Source organism: Myotis myotis, unplaced genomic scaffold (genome assembly GCF_014108235.1).
Source record: "Myotis myotis isolate mMyoMyo1 unplaced genomic scaffold, mMyoMyo1.p scaffold_m19_p_2, whole genome shotgun sequence".
NCBI lineage: Eukaryota > Metazoa > Chordata > Mammalia > Chiroptera > Vespertilionidae > Myotis > Myotis myotis.
Genome location: NW_023416324.1, coordinates 165,597,350 through 165,612,198, shown reverse-complemented (window position 1 = coordinate 165,612,198; position 14,849 = coordinate 165,597,350). Strand labels below are relative to the sequence as shown.

Sequence of the window (14,849 nt, the reverse complement as noted above, 5' to 3'; positions counted from 1 at the left end):
ACTTGGGAGCAAAGAATTTTCAGTAACCACCAGAGGCTCACCCTGATGACAGCAACCGATGCCCCACCTTGGTCTGATGCCTCCACTCACCTGCTCCACCATCCTGCCACAGCCCACGTCTGCCATGTTCCGCACACCCCCCCCCCTGATGGTCAGCACACATCGTAGCGACCAGTTGTTCTGCCATTCGGTGTATTCGTATATTTGCCTTTTATTATAGTACTAGAGGCCCGGTGCACAAAAATTTGTGTACTGGGGGGGGGGGGGTCCCTCAGCTTGAAGGTGTGGGGGGTCCTGCTGGGGTGCCTGGCCAGACTGGGTGAGGGCTGATGGCTGTTTGCAGGCTGGCCATGGCCCCCAGCCACCCAAGCTCCCAGTGGAGGCTGGCTGGAAGCCAGTATCTGGGATTCATTTATCTTCTGTAATGGAAACTTTGTTGCCTTGAGCGGAGCCAACAGCCGGCCAGGGCAGGCGGGAAGCTTGGCTTCCTCCACCACTGGGGCAACTAAGCCTCCTGCTTGCTCCAGCTCCGTGCTGCCATCTTGGTTGAGTTAATTTGCATATAGTTGCTCTGATTGGCTGGTGGGCATGGCTTGTGAGTATAGCGAAGGTATGGTCAATTTGCATGTTTCTATTTTATTAGATAAGATGGGATAGGATAATCCTTAACACTCCCTTCTGTCTCCTAAATAAATTACACAGATGATATCATCAGATCTCCGTGAGTTTTAAAACTAAATGTTCTAACTATCATAAATTAGAAATAAAAGAGAGGTTATCATTAATATATATATATATATATATTCGTTTCTAGGTGTAAATGCTTGGCTAAGACCTCACCAGAGACTTGGTGAAGTATTTAAAGGCTCTCATCTACTTATACTGAGTAAAGGATGAATTTAAGAGTAAAGGAGAAGTGAAGTTGCTTTTTCTTTGTATTTGGCTTTTTAAAATGAAGATTAAGTATTCCCAAAAAGGAAAGGATTTTCTAAAACGCTGAACAACTCTTAATAAAATTGCAAAGAAAACAAAGCACAATCTTCCAAGCGACAGTGCGGCCCTGGAAGCTAAGACCACTTCTGTGTGTACTCGGGGTTGCTGCCAGGCGGAGAGCACACCCGCCCTGCAGGACAGGGTTCCACCCATCGCCGTCTGACCGCCGCGCTCTGCAGGGTTGTCCTGCCAGCCAGGACTTGCAGCGCCTGTAGGACAAACTAGACCATCCACGCGTGTCCAAAGTCGGTGGTGAGGACCTCTGCCTCCGCACAGGCCGCTCCTCCGTCGCGAGCCCCCAGCAAACCCGGCACGTTCCCAGGATTGCAGGGGACAGCGCCTGGGCAGCTCCGCCCGCCTGCCGGGAAGTGCCCATCTGCTCGGTTGTCCCGCCCGGGGTCCGCCTTGTGACTTCCTGGTAGTAAATCCTCTTTAAGGATTATTACTCCCGGTGAGGAGAGCCATTCTTCCAGGAAGCCACAAGGGGGCGCCTGAGACCCAGAATCAGAACATTCGCAGGTTTGTGAGAGGTTAAAATGAAATGTCTGCAGCTGCAAGCTTAAAAGGAGGGGAAAAAATCATCATTGGACCTGCGTTGTGCTAAACGGTCTACTCTTTGGCGGCGCCGTTCAGTTTTCCAATATCCACTGTTAGCACTGAAAATTTTTGTAAATGGCATTTCCAATCCTCCCAAATAATATGATTTTGATATCATACTAGCAACTTTAACGTTCTCCCAGAGACACCGATGGAAACAGGCAAAAAATTGCGATGGCCAAGCAATTGGCCAGTTCTTGCCGCCCCCAACACCCACCACACTTCTCTAGAAATAATAATAACAGTCATAACTTTTTCTTGAGAACGTACCATGTGTGACTGTTTTGGGTTCTTTACAAACACACACATATTTTCTCTTCCATCAGTCATACTGCAAGGTGGAATCTTGCTCCTTCCTTTCCTCAAACCTACTCCTGCCTTTGTATTAATGGCCTCACTGTCCTCCTCTCCTCCCTGCCCCCAGGCGAGAAACTTGTGACTCACTTCAGGCTTCTCCTGGTCCCCCATCTTCCAACCCCACCCATCTGATCCCTGACCCCCCCCCCCCCCCAGCAAACCCTCTATTTGACTCAGACCTGCGCAGTGGTTCTCAACCTTCCTAATGCTGCGACCCTTTAATACAGTTCCTCATGTTGTGGTGACCCCCAACCATAAAATTATTTTCGTTGCTACTTCATAACTGTAATTTTGCTACTGCTATGAATCGTCATGTAAATATCTGATATGCAGGATGTATTTAGGCGACCCCTGTGAAAGGGTCGTTCGACCCCCAAAGGGGTCGAGACCCACAGGTTGAGAACGGCTGTGCTGGAGTGTCCTCAGAGACACGGTGCCGCCAGCGGTATGTGAAGGGCCCCTATGCCCACATCCTGGCCCACACTGGACCTGATCCAGCTTTATAATTTTTGTAGGATTAATGGTTGCAAAGTGATGCCTGCACAGTTTAAGTTCCCATCCAGTAATTTACATTTAGGTCTTTTAAGCCATCTGTGTATGCGCTGCTCAGATCCTGAAACCTCTATTTCCCTAGCATCCCTGGCCCTCTCCCTGGCCCTCATGTTCTGAACTCAAGTCAGGGAACGTCCACACTGTTTTCCCTGCCTCTGCTCTCCTCACACTGCACTCAGCCAGCGTTTAAAGCGCAGGCAGGAGCATGGACCTGCACAGAGTCCTTCAGTAACTTCCCAGCATCCTTAATAAATACACCAACTTCTCACTTGGACCTTGGAGGTCTTGCAGAACCTGGCTCCAGCTGGCTTTTCAGCCATATCTTCTCCTTTCCTCTCCCACCAATAGCAGCTCCAGACGCCACGGCCCTGACCTCCCCGCTGGCCTGACTCTATTCCTCGGCTCACGCTCCTCTTGCACACATCTCTAGTGCCCTCCTTGCACTACTTGTTGCCCCTCAAGGCCTGGGATCAAAGGCAGCCTTCCCTAAGGTATGGGCTAGCCCAGGCCTCCACCTCCCTGAACGCCCCAGGGCTTGCCAAGCACTGAACCCTTTATGCTTGTGTTTTTGTCCCATGTGGCCTTGTCCAGTATCTCCCACCAGAGCTGGGTCTCCTGGAGGGCCGGCTATACATCTGATTCATTTCTCCCTCCCTGACCCCAGCATTCACCCAAGCCAGTCTATACTGCAGGCAGGGAAACCAGGTGGCAGGCTGCAAGATGACTCTGCGGGGAGACAGCGCCTCCCCAGGCTGGGAAATGGAAAGGAGAAAGGAAGAAGGGGATACTGGAAGCACTCTTTGATTAGTTGATCTTGAGGCTTAATAGGAGGAGAGATTGGAGAACACTCCCAGCTCCTAGGCTTGGCGATTTGCTGGTGGGCATCAGGAGAAGTAGGGGCAGAGTTTGGCTTAGCTGTGCTTGTGACTGTGATGACAGGACACAGGGCTGCTGAGCAGGCAGTTAGCTCAGCAGGGGGCCGAAGAGACCGGAGCCTGAGGTGGAGATTGGGGTCATCAGTGTAGAGGTGGCATCGGACTCCAGGGCATGCATGAGATTGCCCAGGGAGGCCAAGGACAGTGAACCCTGAGGAGGCAAACATGGAAGAGGTGGCTGGGGAAGACCGAAAGAATGGCCAAGCTTGAGTAAGAGCGTGGTGTCCTGAAAACCAGGGAGAAGAATGTCAGTGAATGACTGGCACAGAGTCAGGTGCTGTGAGAAAACTAAGACTGAAGTGCTTCCATCCCAGCCCTCTCAACTCACCGTCCTCCCTCCTCTCTCCTCAGCGCCTGCCTTCCTTCCTTCCTTCCTTCCTTCCTTCCTTCCTTCCTTCCTTCCTTCCCTCTTTCCTTCCTTCCTTCCTCCTCCCTTCCTTCCTTCCTTCCTTCTTTCCTTCCTTCCCTCTTTCCTTCCTTCCTTCCTTCCTTCCTCCCTCCTTCCTTAACTCCTTCCTTCCTTCCTCCCTTCCTTCCTTAACTCCTTCCTTCCTTCCTTCCCTCTTTCCTTCCTTCCTTCCTTCCTTCCTTCCCTCCTTCCTTCCTTCCTCCTTCCTTCCTCCCTTCCTTCCTTAACTCCTTCCTTCCTTCCTCCCTTCTTCCTTAACCTCCTTCCTTCCTTCCTCCCTTCCTTCCTTAACTCCTTCCTTCCTTCCTTCCATCTTTCCTTCCTTCCTTCCTTCCTTCCTTCCTTCCTCCCTTCCTTCCTTAACTCCTTCCTTCCTTCCTCCCTTCCTTCCTTAACTCCTTCCTTCCTTCCTTCCCTCTTTCCTCCTTCCCTTCCTTCCCTCTTTCCTTCCTTCCTTCCTTCCTTCCTTTCCTTCCTTCTTCCTTCCTTCCTTTCTTCCTTCCTTCCTTCCTTCCTTTCTTCCTTCCTTCTTTCCTCCCTTCCTTCCTCCCCCCCCCTTTTTATTGAACATATTGGGATGACATTGGTTAATAAAATTATATAGGTTTCAGGGGTACAGTTCCATAACACATCACCTTTACACTGTACTGTATGTTCATCACCCCAAGTCAAGTCTCCTTTCACTCTTCTACCTCCCCCACCCCCTTTCCCTCTGGCAATCACCACACTGTGGGCTGTGAGGTTTTGGTGTTTTCTCTTAATTATCTTGTCTGCTGAGCAGGCGCAGCCCGCTCCTCCTCTGGGGTTTCCTGCAGCGAAAGCCAAACAGCTGGTGTTTCCCTTCCCAAGGCACCTTTCACCCGGAAGCAGCCTGCAGGCAGAGGCTCAGACCAGGAGTTCCCAACACACCAGAGCCCACCCTTGCCCTTCATCTTTCTGGTCACCTGTGCTTCTATCGCCTCCTTTATCAATTAAAAACAAATTGGGGAGGGGGGGGATAGAAACAGTCATTTGGCTTTTGAACTGGATGTCGAAGAGGGTGGCAGGTGCCTAAGGGGTGGAACTCCAGGGTGGGGGTGAGAGCGGGGCGGGTATTAAATAATAGACATAATAGAAAAACACCAGGGGAGTGGCCGTATTTTATTCTCCAGGCCATGATGCAGCTTTAATGGCTGCTTTGCAAAGCTTAAGGAAGTTCAGGTCTCAGACTCAGAGCGGAAGATGGAGGAGGAGGAGGAGGAGACTCAGGGTGGGCGTGGCCTCCTCCACCTTGGCCAAGGACCTCCCTCCTTTGCATCTGAAAACCCAGCTCCAGCTCCCCCTGTGCCCCCACCTCTTGCTTGGTCAGGCCCCAGAGGTCACGAGGCCCCGAGCTCTGTCTACCCTGCACCTAGGGGTCCCCTGTCCGAGCCTCAATAGACACAGTGACCCTCACAGAGCCGCAGCTCGACTTCAGTTCCCATCCCTGAGCTGCGTTGAACGTCATTCCCGGGGAGCCTGAGCCCTGCCTGGGCGACAGCTGGACGTTCAGCCAGCGACACTGGGCATCGTCACACGCCAGCACCACGGTGCCTTCGGGGTTGCTGTAGGTGCACCGTTTCCGGGCTGCCCGGTCCTCCGCAACCAGATCCCAGCTGTCCCCGGGCTCCCTGTCCTCCGGCCCCGGGGCCTGGTAGCCCACGCGGTCTCGGGTGACCGGGCACACCAGCTGCTCCTCCTTCAAGGCGGGCACCACCTGGCCCTTCAGGTAGGCGGGGCCCGCACAGTAGGTCTGGATGTTGAAGAGCCTGTCGCTGTACTGGCGCAGCCACCTGGAGAGGTAGGCCAGGTGGCAGTCGCACTGCCAGGGGTTGCCGTGCAGGGCCAGGTTGAAGAGGTTGTAGTTGGTGTCGAAGATGCCCGGGGGCAGCGTGGCCAGCAGGTTCCTGGAGAGGCTGAGCAGCTCGAGCTTGGTCAGGTTCTGGAAGAGGTCTGCGTGCAGCGCTGTCAGGTTGTTGCTGCCCAGGTTGAGCTTGACCAGCTCGGTCAGGCCCCTGAAGACGCCGGCGGGGAGGCGGGCGATGGCGTTGTGAGACAGCGTCAGCGAGCTGAGGTTGGACAGCCCGGAGAAGGCTCCCTCGGAGACGGTCTCCAGCTGGTTGTGGGACAGGGACAGGCCGGATAGGCCCGGGCTGTGGGCGAAGAGGCCCGCGGGCAGCACCCGCAGCGCGTTCCCCTGCAGGTTCAGGAAGGTCAGGCTGCCCAGCGAGGAGAAGACGGAGGGCGGCAGGTGGCCCAGGGCGTTGCGCTGCAGCCACAGCTTCTCCAGGCGGAAGAGCTGCGAGAACACGGCCGGGGGCAGCTCCGAGATGCCGTTGCCGTCCAGGAAGAGCTCCCGCAGGCGGCCCAGGCCCGCGAACAGGCGCGGGGGCAGGCGGGAGAGCGCGTTGTTGCTCAGCTGCAGCGTCTGCAGGCTGCCCAGGGGCGCAAACAGCTCGTCGGGCAGCTGGGCCAGCTGGTTCTGGGCCAGGTTGAGGGTCTCCAGGCGCGCCAGTGGCTGGAAGAGCCTGGCGGGCAGCGTCGGCAGCAGGTTGCCCTGCAGCTGGAGGGACTGCAGGGCGTCCACGTGGCGGAAGAGGTCCTCCGGCAGCGCCTCCAGCCTGTTGAAGTTGAGGGTGAGCTTGCCCAGCGAGGCCAGGTGGGAGAAGATGTCAGCGCTGAGGCTGGAAAAGGCGCTGCCGGTGACCTCCAGGTCCCGGAGCCCGGGCAGCCCCCCGAAGGCATCGGGCTCCAGGCGGGAGAGCTGGGTGTTGAGGAAGACCACCTTGGTGAGGTTGGGGCTGCCGCCGAAGGCCCTGGCGCCCACCGCGGTGAACGCCGTCTCCACGAAGACGATGTCGGTGGCGCCGGGCGGGATGTCCCGCGGGACCGCGGCCAGCTCCTCGTCGGAGCAGAACACCTCCCGGGCGAAGCAGTCGCAGCCCGCAGGGCAGGGCCGGGCGAGCCGGGCCAGGAGCAGGAGGCAGGCCCCGGGCAGCCAGGCGCCAGGAAGCATCTCCTAGACCCGGGCGGGAAGAGAAGGGGGAAGGGCTGTCTGTGCGGGGCTGTGCGGCCCGGTGGCCAGTGCGCGGGCCGGGGAGCCAGGAAATGGGCATCGGCTGTCAGGGAGGCCAGCCGTTTGGACAGCAGTGTACGTTCTTGTTTTTTAAAGAACTCGTGTATTTATTTGTTTTTATTTTCTGTTAATCCTCACCGGAGGATACTTTTCCTTTGCTTTTTAGAGAGAGTGGGAGGGAGGGGGAGAGGCAGAGAGAGAAACATCCGCCTGCCAGACACATCGATCTGTTGCCTCCCACAGGAGCCCGGACCAGGGCCAGAATGGAGCCTGCCCTTGACCAGAATCAAAGGTCCAGGCTTTATCCGCTGAGCAAACCGGCCAGGGCCAGTTTATGTTTTTCATGGTTTTCCTACCACCTCGTGGCAGCCTTGCAAGGTCGGCAGGACCAGGGTTCTCGCCTCCCCACAGCGAGGAGGTCCCATGGCCTGTCCACAGCCGCTGCAGGTGGGCAGCAGGCCCAACGCCTGGGTCTCCTGGGCTCCCCATGTTGTTCCAGATTGGAGGCAGGGGCAGAAAGGCATGGAAGAAAGGAAGAAAAGACTACGTCGATCGGGGAATTTTTAAGATAATATGTGAACTATGGGCAGATTATTCCTAAATTGGAAATTTTTAAACCACACTCTCCCTGAGTTTCCATATCTCAGCACATTCCAGAGCCTCGTTATGAAGAGACCGTACCATCTGCTCTCTGCACATCTGCTGAGAGTGAAGGCAGCCTCAGCACAAGCGGGCTCTTATCTTGAAACCAGCCCATGGCCTGAAATGCTGTCCTCCTGCCCCTGACATCCCACCCCCACCAGCAGGGGGCCATGGAGCTCCCCAAAGCGCCCAGACAGGAGGTCCCAGCTGCAGGGATTTCATAGACCAGTAGGTTTTGTTTTAAATAAGGGAAGGGGACCAGGTTTTTAGTTTACTAAATATTAATTTTTAAGAAAAAATATGCCAGCATCCACCCATAGGTCACAAGTCGGTGATTCAGCTTAAAACTGTGTTTTGTCTGTGTTTCAGTCCTTTCTATGCATGAGCCATTAGGCCAACATGTAAAAACAGAGAAGTATCACATTAAAACTCCGGATTTCAGGTGCTGGCTGGTATGGCTCAGTTGGTTGAGCATCATCCCATGCACTGAGAGGTCATGGTTGGATTCCTGGTCAGTGCATATGCCCAGGTTGCAGGCTCGATCCCCAGTAGGGTTCATGCACGAGGTAGCCGATTGATGTTTCTCTCTCCCTTTCCCTTCCTCTCTCTCTAAAACATCAATGAAACATATTTAAATTTTTTTTTTAAGTAGTCCAGATTTCCAGATGATTTAGGGGCAGTGGACTCACATTCCTACGTGACAAGACCATCTGATCTGGGCTTAGTTGCCCCCCTAGGGGGAGTACACCTCCCAGGTTACTGCTGTTCCCGCCCACACTATGATCTATATGTCTTGTAGGGGTTCAGATTCCATAAGTTAGAATTCCAGCTTTACCTAGCGTCAGCTATGAGACCTTGGGCTTGTTACTTAACCCGTCTGCGCTTCAATTTTTATCTGTAAAATGGAGATAATTATAGTGTCTATTGTTAGGTTAATTTGGGACTAAATGAATAAATACAAGTAAAGTTTTTAGATCAGTGTCTGAGATACTAGTAGAGAGAGCAATTAATAAACTATGTAAATTATTGTTAAATGTTGCAAGCCACCATCATTTCAGAAAAAAAATTATCTGAACACTAAAAAAGTAGGAAAAACAAAATGCCTTTCAAATAAAATACATTTGGAAGGAAGGGAGGATGAGGGAGGGAGGGGGGAGGGAGGGAAAGAAGAAAGGTAGGAAGGGAAGGAGAGAGGGAGGGAGGGAGGAGGGGAGGAAGGAGGGAAGGAAGGAAAGAAGGAAAATCCTCACGCAACATAATCCTAATTCTTCGCAATTGTCCTGTTTCAGTAAAAACTCACAACTGGCCCCTAGCTGCCTCTCTGCTGCCCTCTTCTGGCTGCCACCTCCATCACAAAATTCAGCTTCAGGTTAAAGGGCTTCTTGTGTGACAGTCTCCCGCAAACTTGGTGCTTACCAAAGCCCCGCTATAGACACTAAACAGTTTTTCCAGGAATTTTTCAGCCTGTAGAGAAGGGACAACTTCTCCCTGAGAAACGGCACACGTCCCTGAGGCTCCTCGGTGCACACAGACGCTGAGTTAGCCACAGGAGGTGGATTTCACTCCGTGGGGGTATGACAGCAACTGCCTGCCGGCTACTCAGGGCACGAGAGAGCAAGGAACAAGCCTCAGGCTTCCACACCACGGCAGTGGACAGGGCAGGGTACACAGGCCTGCTCCTCACATTGGCAGGGCCCATAGTGAGAGCATACAAGGGACCTCGCCTACTGTCTGTCCCCTTCTCTCCCCCCGACTCTCTCCAGTGCTGTGAGTAGAGACCTCATATTCACTTCCGTGAAATGGTTGGCCTGGAGAGGCGATCCACACGAGCCCTGGGTCCCGGATACTGAAAACAGGCTTTAGAATGGGGCACAGCCTCTGATGGGTGTGTCCCTTTGATCTTGCAAACTTCTCACCCCTTGGGATGTCATGGTGGGAAGAGGGCCAGACAGGGCCTCTAAAGTGTAGGCCAGACACCCCCTTGCCCCAGTCTACTGGGGCAGAAGGAGGCAGGGATGGTACTAACGGTGAGGAACACTGATAATTTTAAAGGAGCCACGTTTAACCGTTCTCACATCGCTCTAGAATGGCTAATGGTTTGTGCTCTAGAGCAGCGGTTCTCAACCTTCCTAATGCCGCGACCCTTTAATACAGTTCCTCATGTTGTGGTGACCCCCAACCATAAAATTATTTTCGTTGCTACTTCATAACTGTAATTTTGCTACTGTTGTGAATCGTAATGTAAATATCTGATATGCAGGATGTATTTTCATTGTTACAAATTGAACATAATTAAAGCATAGTGATTAATCACAGAAACAATATGTAATTATATATGTGTTTTCCGATGGTCTTAGGCGACCCCTGTGAAAGGGCCGTTCGACCCCCAAAGGGGTCGCGACCCACAGGTTGAGAACCGCTGCTCTAGAGTCAGTCCAGATTCAAATCTTGTCTCCATCCCTTATTAGCTCTGGGCCTTAACTGAATTGCCTCACCTCTCTGTGCTTCAGTGTTCTCATCTTTAAAACAATGAGCTTCAATACTACCTCCCTCATGGGGTTGTTCTGAGGATTGAATGAGAAAATGCTCTGAAAACCCAGACCCAGAGCCAGCATAGTGGACACCCTCTGGTTCCCCACTTGCTGCCATTGAAAGGGCTGTTTACTGTAAAGGTCTAAGAGCACTCATTTGAAAATGGTCTGTTCTTTTTACTTAATGAAGTGTTGTGGGTTCCTGGACTTTTCATTCTACTGAATCACAGCCTTGCACAGTATGGGAGCCGAGGATCTGTTTTGCACAAACTTCTGGAGTAACTGCTATGCGCACTCCATGTTGCCAGCTATCATTGTTGTTTTCATGCCCAGAGCATTTCGGTATCCATCCAGAGCAGCAGTACTCACCCTGATTCCTCTGAGTCCCAGCCAGCCCCAGCTGTTCTGAAGTAGTCACAGAGGTTGGCCATGGAATAACGGATGAGATCATTCAACCACCTCCTTTATGGACCAGCGAGGTTGGTGACTACAGCACTTTTTCTGCCTCTTTCCTCCCAGCCCAGGGAAAGGGGTAATTGTTTTGTCCTTGGTTTAGTCAAGCACAGATTCTAATGGCTCTGGCCAGGATGCCCCAAACTTGGGCCCCTTCCCCACCCCACCCTCAAGAGCAGGTCCCTGGGGGCTCTAGAGATAGGACGTGCCCCTGCCTGGGCACTGTGGAGGACAGTGGGACAGCAGCCAGAAGATCCCTGCTTCCCATCTGGAAAACCACTTCTGCACTTATGTACAGACTAGAAATGGCCACAAAAATGTTCCATGCTCTCAGCAAGCCTGTTTTTTTCGGGGGTGGAGATTACTGGTTGCAAATGAACTCTTTCCTCTTCTCAAATTGCTGTTGGGTTGGTACATTTCTGTGTGTGCCACAAGCCAGTCTGTCATCCACCACAGAGCTGCCGCTCACTGCTCCCAGAGGGTGACGGGAGCCCAGAGCCCCTGGCTGCCTCGCCCAGGGACCCAGGGCAGGCCTGCTGCTCCCTGGACCTCAGTCTCCTTCCCTCAACCCAGGAAAATAAGCCACGTGGCTGAGGCAGTCAGACCTGCCATGGGCTCCTGCCTCTGTCCCTCCCTAGCTGGTCGGCCCTCCCCAACCTGCTGCCCAGTGTGTCCCAGGCAGTGAAACAGGCCCTCAGTTCCAGTGCCTGCCTTTGTAAATTGAGAGCAGTCATCATCATAATGCTACTCCCTAAATTACAGTGCTGTTAGGCTTACTGTGGTAATTAAGCGAGATAACAAGCAAATTTCTCACCCCTTGGGGTGTCATAGCATTGGGTGTGTGATGTTGTGATATAATCAGAAATATATATTTGGCCTTCTTCCTGGTTCCTGGCACAGAGCTCCAAGAACGCTTGGAATTTCCCGGGTGATGAGGGAGCATCTTTTGTTATTCATAGTCAGCCCCTTTCAGCCACACCTGAGTTTATGCCAATGAAGTGACTCCAAGGGACCCTCCACAGCTTCAGATTATACACAAAACCTTTGCCCTGTTTAGCTCTGCACAATAGGATTGTGGGCGATTTACTTATTTTTTAAAATTTTTGTTTAATCATATACTTTCTACATTTTTTTAAGTAATAAGGTGGAAAGTTATTATAAACATTGAGATAATTGTGTAAAACACAGCACAGTTCCAGGCCCATTTTAGGGGCTTCCTTGATTTTTTTCCCTTCCTCAAAGTTACAATGCAAAGGCTTGATGGAGCTCGTCTATCAGCTGTCATAAGGTTCCTGAAGGAGGATAGCTAACATCTATAATGATAAAAGGGTAATATGCTAATTAGACTGGACATCCTTCCTGACCAAGCTGGGGCCAGAGGGAAGCCAGTGCCGGCAGCCGAGGGAAGGAAGGCCTACCCTTGCATGAATTTTCATGCACTGGGCCTCTAGTTCTGAAATAAAAGGTTGTGGGCTGGGCACTGCCTTCTCTTCCAATGCTCCCCACAGGGCCCAGCTCTAGCCCTCGCTTCCCCGGCCTTCCCACTTCAGAATGTGTGCCTCCCGCTCTCTCCCTGCTGCTTCCTGCCCCCATTCCACCTACCTCCCAGGCCAGTGCAAGTCACACTTCCCCTGGGAAGCCTTTCTTGACTGCCTTCTCTGGATCCCCCAAGCCACTCATGTCCCCCGTTGACCACTTGGTCCTTCTGCTCTGCATTCTAGTCGTCTGCACCACCTGCCGATGAGCCCGAAACATCTCCACCTGCCTGTGCACCCAGCATCTGGCTCACGGGAGAGCACTGAGAAGCTGCCCGGGCCTGTGTGCTGACCTGGATGGAATGTGTTCATGGCTGGCGTGACCCCGAAGCTCAGCTCTGACTCTTCATCCTATTAGTGGGGTTCAAATTCTAGCAGTGCTGCCTGCTCGCTGCATGGGATTGGACAGGTCACTCCATCTTTCTAAGCCTCAGTTTCCCTCTCTATAATTACAACTCCATCCCTTAGGCTTGAAATTCATACCCAATTGCGTGATAAATATGTTAAATTAGATAGCAAATATAAAGCACTTAACACAGTGCCTGGCAAACAGTAAACGTTCAATAAAAGGTAGCAGCATACACATTTCATTCCTAGAGTGACTATGTATTTCATCATCTAAAGCAGAAATAAAAGGAGAGCTATTGATAATTTTGCCAGGATGACAGGCACACACCAGCGTGGAACCAGGCAAACGCGGATGATGGTCACCCTGCTTATCCCCACTGCGGGGAAGCACGGGGCTTGGTTGGAAAGTCTGTAAGGAGAATTCTCCAAAAGGTGGGGGCCTCTGGGGGACCTTGCCGAAGGCGGCAGCCCCTACCTTGACTTTTCCAAACAAGTCCGATCCCCCGGGTGTTTTGCTGGAATCTCTGTGTTTAGTCTTTAAAGACCTGACCTTGTAGTGGCATGTGCTTTCTCAAGGATACTTACCCTGCTGACTGTACCCAAAGTTTAATTTGAGTTCAAGCTGTTGTGACAATAAAAGTCTAAGGAGGCAGGCGATCACGGCTATTTGCTCCTAAAGTAAACTAGCCCCTTAGCCTCTCTTTCACAGAAACGTATGTCAGAGTAACCTGTTCATCCGCCGCTCAGGGTCTGCTGCTCAGCCCCGGCACCCCACCAGGCACCAGGAGCTCCCGAGTGCAGGGACCAGGGCACTGTTCTCCTGGAATCTGCCCCCCTCAACCTGCCTCCTGCCTCCCTCAGCCCCGCACCACCCTGGACATCAGGGGCTTCAGAAGTCCCTCAGGGGCTTCTCCTCCCAGGGCAGGGGTGGGGACACTTCAGCCTGCCTGGAGTTGGGGACATGCTGTGAAGCCTGGAAGGAGTGGCCAGCTCCCCTCCTGCCCCCCAGCCAGGACTCCATGTTCCTCCTCCCATGTTCCCACAGACCCAGGAGCCCTAGAGTGACTCCAGGAGACCTACCGTGAGGGGCTGGGCAGGGGGACCTGCTGCCCTAGCTCTTCCTTGGGAGCAGAAGGGTGTCCGGTGTGGTCTGTGGTCTGTGGTCAGTGTGGATCCAGCAGCCCAGAGCTGATCAAAGTTCCAGGAAGTGGTTCCTCCCCTCACGTGGCTTGAGTGTTCCCGGAATGTCACCCAGGTCACAGGAAGCAGAGAATCTGGGGCAATGCCTCAGAATATTACAAAATGATCCTGACCTGCTCCCACAGACAGATCCCCCGTGGGGCCGAAGCCATCTAAGGTCACAGACTTGGCACCTTTGGGACCCCAGGGCATTCAGGAGGCGGCTCCAGGAGTGAGAAGTGGGACCAGGGTCCATGCTCTCACACCGTTCCTTGCAAAAGGCCACCCTGGTTCCAGGAGCCAGGCCTCAGCCAGAGGGCCAGCCACAGGCACCTGCTTGGCTCTCAACACCAGGTTCAATTCTAAGAAGGTTGTGGGTTTATTGTTTTGTTTGTTTGTTTAAAAAAACAACTTTGTAAACCCTTTCTGAGCTACAAGGGGGAAAGACTTGAGGAGGTAAATTTTGGCCCAATATGGAGAGACACGTTTTCACCCCATGCAGGGGGGCCAGTTGCTTTGGGAGATTGTGATTGTCCTGTCTCTGGAGCTGCTCATCCAGGGGCTGCAGAACGAGAGAAGAACATGTGCATGCTTGTGCGCATGCGCGCATGTGTGTGTGTGTGTGTGTGTGTGTGTGTGTGTGTGTGTGTGGGTGTGTGTGTGTGTGTGTGTGTTTTCAGGGTGAAGGTCCGACTGAGATAAGCAATCTAGGATCATTTTCAATGCCCAGATTCTAGCATTCAAAGTACTCTGCTGGCTTTTGTTATTTTTTTCTTCCCTATGCCCTCTTCCATCTCCACCCCCTACTCTGATGGCTTTTAAAGTTATCACATGATATCAATATTTATTCTTTTTCAAGTCCAAACTAAGGGTGTTTTTTGCATGTGAGCAGATTTCATCAGCCAAATTGCAAAGGCCTGACAGCGTGTAGCATTTTTCAATAGGGACATATGACAATCTGCACTTTGGCAGGAAACATGGGGGCATGTAAGAGGGGAGAAAGGCTGTGAACGGAGTGCTCCCAGCCCCACCCTCGGCAGCAGCCAGGCTGGGTGGGGCAGGCTGGCAGGGTGGGGAGGTGGGCATACCTCTGGAGAAAACTCACACCCAGGCTAAGGGGACAGGTTCTTAAGGCAGCGACACTGGCCTCCACAAAGAGAATGTGTCTGTCAGTGTCATGGTGAGCAACAGAAATTTGGCATTCCACAGATCTGGGTTTGAACC

The 14,849-nt window shown here is 52.7% G+C and overlaps 1 protein-coding gene across 1 annotated transcript; it reads right to left on the bottom strand.

Moving 5' to 3' along the window:
- Positions 1-4,943: 4,943 nt before the first annotated feature.
- On the bottom strand, positions 4,944-13,657 carry CPN2 (carboxypeptidase N subunit 2). The gene is made up of 2 exons (XM_036352467.1): positions 13,527-13,657; positions 4,944-6,880 (listed from the first exon to the last, which is right to left on the bottom strand). The coding sequence occupies exon 2, from the start codon at positions 6,875-6,877 to the stop codon at positions 5,234-5,236; it is 1,644 nt and encodes a 547-aa protein (XP_036208360.1). The 5' UTR covers positions 6,878-6,880; positions 13,527-13,657; the 3' UTR covers positions 4,944-5,233.
- Between the last annotated feature and the right edge of the window lie 1,192 nt (positions 13,658-14,849).